Here is a 6,264-nt window from a genome sequence, read left to right on the forward strand (position 1 = left end):
ATCAATCACGTCCTCTGCCTCCAGATACTGGACAACCAATGGTCCCAGTATGGGCAGCCACAGGGACTCCAAGTTCACATCCTGTTGGAAACACCTTTCCTTCCTTCTCAGATAGGAAAATTAATGATCCTTGAAGATACAGCTTTTAAAAGGTTCTTCTAGGAGACAAGGTGCTGGGACCCTCCCTGGGGAGAGGCAGTGCATGGCCAGCACCAGCCAGAGGGCTCCTGCACACCACATCTGTCATAAGAAGGTGCCATGCTTGGGGGATGTCACCACACAGGGTGACAGCAGCCACCCTCTGCCCCAGCAGCAGATTGCAGAAGCGTTTGCTTGGTGCTGTGGTGCCACTTTCAAATGAATCTATCCGCTTTCCATTTGGCAGAGACTCTAAATACTCATTTCAGCTAATGAAGATACCGGGTAATGTCATATTACAAGGCTGGCAAGCTCCCAGCAAATATTACAGTGAGCTTTTGTTTAATTAGAGGTTTCTCAGGCAGCCACACTTTCATCCTCATAATGGGAAAAATAAACTGCTTTTTAAAGTTTGGGCTAGAGGCACATCCAGCCAAAGCCCAGGCTCCCACAAGGGCCCTCCCGAAGGAGCCAGGACACGAGACACCTCCACTTCCCAGTGAAAAGTCTTCAACTTTTCTTAATGGCCTCAGCAGTTCTGGGGTCAAAGCCACAGCACAGCTGTGTGCCGGGGGAAGCAGGAGCTGGTCACATTTAATGGCAGCAGAGCCACCGAGCTACCAGCTCAGCTCAAGTCCCCGCATCCGCCGGCTCATCATTTACCGGCGGCTGCGAACACCCGGCGCTCGAGCGGCTGAGGGCACAGCACCAGCTCATTCATGAGCCTCAAGAAATCTCATTGCATGAAAAACGTAATGAAAATTATTCAGCTAATCTACTTTAATAACCCGACTTGGGGGCCTCTCTGTGCCGCAGACAGTATAATCATTTTTAAAATATTAGCTGTCATCTCTGATCAGGCCCAGGGAGGCGGAGGAACTCGGCACACAACTTCATCGGGGCCACTCATTCACCAGCCTCCGACCCCGGAAATCTGTGACATGGGGGCACAAGTCTTCTCGGGGGGGTGGGCTGCTTGCTGGGGCTCTGCCCAAAGCTGGCAGGGACCCCCCTCTGCCAGCCTGAGCAGGGACTCACCACCCTCAGGGGACTAAAAAAAAGCCCCGCGCCAGCGGCCAGGACAAGCCACTTGCCTTCACAGCACAGGGATTCCAGGAGTTTCCACCTCCCACGGAAGAAAACGCCACCACACTCTGCCAGTTCTATTCAGCAAGTTTAATTAACCAAAGATAAGTAAAAAGTATCCAAAAAAATCCCAGAAAAGTGCTTCAAGTGTGTGCAAAAGTGTAAAATATAAAATACCCTCAAAATATTCCGCAGAATCCAATCTGCAAACTTTTTAAGTTAAAAAACAACATTGCAACACAATGCCTGAAATACAGTAACACTGAACACAAATAAAGACATCCCGTGGCTGTGGTAACACACACATTCGCTCTCCCTGACTGAGCAGAGGGATGGCGCGGCACCACCGGTGCTCACGGCAACGCGCGGGGATCCCGGCAGACAGCAGGACCCCCCGGCTCGGCGAGGTGACTATGAGGCCACCGCGCTCACAGGTCCCCATTGCAGAGCCACAGGCATCCCCGATTGGCGGACCCCCGGGCTCCCCGGAGCGGGTGCTGCCGAGGGACCAGCCGCTTCGCCGCAGCGGCCTCACTGGTAGAGAACCTTCACGCAGAAGGTCTCCTCGTTCTTGTCCTCGTGGTCGTTGATGTGAATCAGGATCTCCTCCTCACCCAGGCTCTGGCTCGGGGCGAAGCGCAAGCCGATGGTGTACACCTCCCCACCAGCAACCTGCGGGAGGAGAGGCCTCAGGGACCAGCCCAGGACCCTCCATGTGCCCACCCTTCCCAGGCTGGCACGGTCCTCCCGTGGCATCGCATCCTGCACCCGCCGAGCATCACACCCCACACCCGCCGGCGCATCGTGTCCCCACGGCGCATGGTCCAGCTGGACGAGGGGAGGGTCTGGCACAGGGGAGGCCGTACCTCAAAGGAATCCTCCTTGAACTGCAGGAGGTCGGGGCGGTTGGTGCACAAGAAGTAGAGCCTGGGCGAGGGGTAGGGGTTGGTGTAGGTGATGCGCTTGTTGCAGCCTCTCCCGCCTCCCGCCGGCAGCGAGATCTCAAAGGCCTGTGGACCGAGCACACACCATGGCAGAGGCAGCACCGAGGGACCAAACTGGGCAGGGAGGATCTGCCCCCTGCACCCACACACCCCGGGGACACGTTGCCTTGGTCCCCTCCTCTCCCCTCCCACACCTCACACTCCATCTCAAGCAGCAGGTAGAGAAACCACCTTGGAGCAAAAGCATCCTCCTCACTCTGCCTGCAGAAGTAATTACGAGCCCAAACGACAAAGGGCCAGGGGAGCAGTGGGGACCAGCCAGCTCATTCTCCAGCTAATTAACAGATGTCCCCAGGGAGAGCCATGGGGCTCACTCAGATAATGACCCACGGCACCAGCAGTGGGCTGGCACAGGGCAGGACACCAGTTTAAACACCAATCTGAACTTCCCTCGGTACTGAGCCTTCGGGAAAACATTTTTAAAAGGAACACATTAGCTGGAAAAATCTAATTCTCTGTCTTTGGGGCAAGGGCTCTGCCAGCACAGCGCTAATAGAACACAGCGTGCTGCAGCTTTAATTTCACAACCAGGAGCTGACACTCCTCAGCATGGGATTTGCCTTCAAAACAGCCTGAGAGACACTTTACCCTGATCTTCAGCAAGATTATTGGAGCACCCAAGGGCTAAAGGTGTGCTCAGGGTGGAAAACCACCAGAGATATCAAGAGAGGAAGAAGCAGGAGACAGCCCTGGGTTATCAGCCAGACAGCGACCACCAGTCCAGCACCATCACCACGTTTTTCTGATACCTTGGAGATGAGGGGCTGCCTGCAGGACAGGCAGAGCAGCCAGGAGGACACCAGCTGGTGGGACTCCACATCCACCAGGTTGAGGTAGATGAACCTGTTGCCAGCACGCCGAGGCCGCACGCCCACGTAGAGATCCTGGATGCCGTTGGCGGGGAGCAGGAAGGCACCGTCCGGATCCACCTGTGGAAAGCAGCACCGGGAGCTGTGGCAGCCTGTGACATCCAGACTGCAGCACCAACTACACTCCATGGCTCTTAAAAACCTGCACACCAACCCCACCTCCACCGAGCCCCACCTACATGAATACACTGGGATTAGCTTCTTGTCAGGAAGGACAAGAGCTGCTCAGGCAGAGCCAGCTCCCCCCCAGCCCAGGGACCCCCCTCCCCTCGCAGCCTTTGCCCAGGGAGGGTTTTTCTGTTGTTGAGGGGACAGTGATGGAGTTTTGGTGTCTGTTATTATTCACATTCGCAATTATGGCCCAAGAAATTGTTAGTCTTCAGAAGGTCTCGTTAATGCAGATAATTTGCCCTCCGGGGTTTCGTGCCAATGATCCTACACATGACAGCTCTAATCAAAAGATAATTATCACAAACACTTTGCGGCAGTAAATTGTTCGCAGTTCCGAGTGGGCTGCCTTTCCCTTGCTGGAGGGGATCTCACCCCTGGTCCAGGCCAGCTCCCTGCTCACCACAGCCACAAAGGACCTCACCAGCCCTATGTCACCCATGAGGGGGTTACCTCCAGCTCCTGGGGGTGGGAGCTGAATGCCCGGACCCTCCGTGGGGCTGGGGTGCCCCGCAGCAGCAGGGAGAGGCGAGTGAGCTGCCCGGCCGTGCAGCTGACGTCCAGGCGCTGCAGCGAGTGCAGGTAGAACTGCCAGATCTGGACAGGTGCTGCCAGCCAGGCGTCCCTGCAGCACAGACAGACGGACAGACAGGGCTCACTGACAGCATCATGGGCTCAGCACGAGCGGCTGAACACCAAGCGAGGAGCCCAAAGCAGGAGCATGAACTCGGGACAAGCTTCTTCCAAGGAACCTCTGTCAGTCCCACCCATTCCCAAAGCATCGCTGGATGCAGGGACAGCCTGGTCCCTGCACCCACTCCTGGCTGGCTCAGGAGGCATTAGCCAGCACACCAGGATGCCCAGACATGGATTGTTTACAGACCCTGAGCTGCAAACACTCTGGGAAGCCTCCTGCCCATGTTCTGCTGCCCAGCAAAGCTGACCAGGCTTGGGAAGCCACACGCAAGGAGAACACAGCACGAGCTCTCCTCCTCTCTCGCCCCACACTCAGGGTGTTTCTCACATTTTGGGGTTCTGCTACTTACATATAAATAGCAACAAAGAACTTCTTGATCTGCGGGCTTGGTCCTCCTGCTACTTTTAAGAAGATGTCCTGTGGTTCCCCAGGCCCCTGTGCACAGAAAGCAGAGAGTCCTTCCAACAGTGAACCAGGAGAACCTGCCAGTTAACGAGGACCCCAGGGGTCCCTTCCCATTAAGGGAAAAACCCGCCACCAACCCACTTCCGAAAGCAGATGCTTTCAGCATCTAGTTAAACTGTGTTATTAAGTTATTATACAGCTTGGCTGAGCTCTTCCAGTATTTTTAATTACAAAAGAGGATACAAATGACTATCGCATTCCAGGTCTGCATCTGTAATCAAATTTTGGCAAATTTTCCCCAAGTTTTCTAACAAGCCCTAATCCAATTACCATACCAACACGTTTCTGCAACGCCAATCAGCAACTACCCTTCGTCGCCATCTGCACCTATGTGTGCAAGTTGATTTTTCCTTCCTACCTCCCCCAGCTGCAAAGTAAACCCAGGAAACCTTGGCTAGGCACTGCAAAGCAAGGGCAGCACACAGGGAAGGACACACAGCGCCCAGACACCACAGCAGAAGGACACAGAGGACAGAAGTGTAACCAGTACCATATTTTTGGTTTCACAAATGATGTCAGGGTCACTGCAGCGAACAAACATCTCAGGTTCTCCCCCTGGCATCCCCACTGGTGCACCTGCAGAGGAGAGAGATGGAGGTGAAAACGTGCTCTGCATTTTCTGTTTGTGCTTGTCCCCTGCACCCACGCAGCACCAGACCAGGATCCCTTAGGCTGGGCTACCAGTAAACTACTCGGGCATACTGGGGAATTAAATAGAAAATTAATGCAGGGAAGTGGATGAAGAGCAAGCAGGGAGCACAAAGCTGTGAAAGGGGGAGGAAGCAGAGATGAGCTCTCTGGATGCCCCTGGAAAGCCCCTCTGAACCACAGATGTCACTGAGGAGGAAGAGCTGAGTCCCCACTGGGCACGCCATGGCTCACCAGGGAGGGTGTGCCAGGGGGGCAGGCGAATGGTCTTCTTCAGGAAGGTGAGTTCCGGGTGGTAGAAGCGGAAGGTCTGGTCCACCACGTGGGGCTGCGGCTCCACCTTCACCCGCAGAAGCGCAATGGGCTTCCCCCCGCTCACCTGGAAAGAGACCTGTCCCCGGGGGGACGTGGTTTTGCACGAGTGACACTTCTCTTCCTGCACAGCCCCTCCAGCAGCGTGTTCCCCCCTCTCCCTCACCTGGATGTGCCTCGTCTGCCCAGTCCCGCTCTTCACCATGGCCTCAGCACCGGTTCCCAGCCCAGTTGGTCCCTGTGGGACACAAGAGCAATTTCCCTCGGGATGCAGCACCAGCAGCACTCCCTGGGGCGGTACCACCCTGCCCTGCGCAGGCAAACACCACCCAGGGAAACACTTCCTCCTGGGACCAGCTCGGAACGGGGGTCTGTGCCAACCTGTGCTGCGACAACAGCGGGGTCAGCGGAGAAGGTCTGGTATTTGAAGGGGATGCGGACAGTTTCGTTGGGGCGCAGGTAGACCTGAGGCCTGAGGTCATCACAGAGATGGAACATCTCCTCCTCCACCGGTGTGATGCTCTTGGTCAGCTCCTTGAAGTGACGCCACTCCCTTGAGTCCAGTATGACACTGGGGTAGCGAGCGGCAGAGGTGCTGGTGAGGACTGGTTGGGACCCAGTGCCACCCTGGCATCTCCCCACATGCACTGGGGAGACCCCACTTCAGCCCCAACCTGAGCTCAGGATGGTCAACCTCGATGGTCACGGTGTGCCGGATGCTGTAGGGGTTCTTCAGAGGGAACTCAAAGAACTCTGCTGTGCCCAGCACGGCGTGCACGGTGTGGGTGGCGGTGATGGCCTGGCTGAGCATCCGGGAGATGCTCTCGCCCTTGGTGTGCTCCCGGTAGGCATCGATGACCTGCAGGTCCCGCACGTG

At 56.0% G+C, this 6,264-nt stretch overlaps 1 protein-coding gene across 1 annotated transcript; it reads right to left on the reverse strand.

The window, feature by feature from the left end:
- Positions 1–1,755: 1,755 nt before the first annotated feature.
- On the reverse strand, positions 1,756–6,261 carry LOC104519443 (nephrocystin-4; the record flags this gene model as incomplete). Its single annotated transcript, XM_010164675.1, has 10 exons — positions 1,756–1,896; positions 2,091–2,234; positions 2,978–3,157; positions 3,719–3,890; positions 4,312–4,397; positions 4,918–5,003; positions 5,310–5,466; positions 5,554–5,625; positions 5,769–5,958; positions 6,062–6,261. Coding segments are annotated over 10 exons (1,428 nt in total), but the record flags the coding sequence as incomplete, so codon positions are not given.
- Between the last annotated feature and the right edge of the window lie 3 nt (positions 6,262–6,264).

Source organism: Antrostomus carolinensis, unplaced genomic scaffold (assembly GCF_000700745.2).
Source record: "Antrostomus carolinensis isolate BGI_N321 unplaced genomic scaffold, ASM70074v2 scaffold34473, whole genome shotgun sequence".
Lineage (NCBI taxonomy): Eukaryota > Metazoa > Chordata > Aves > Caprimulgiformes > Caprimulgidae > Antrostomus > Antrostomus carolinensis.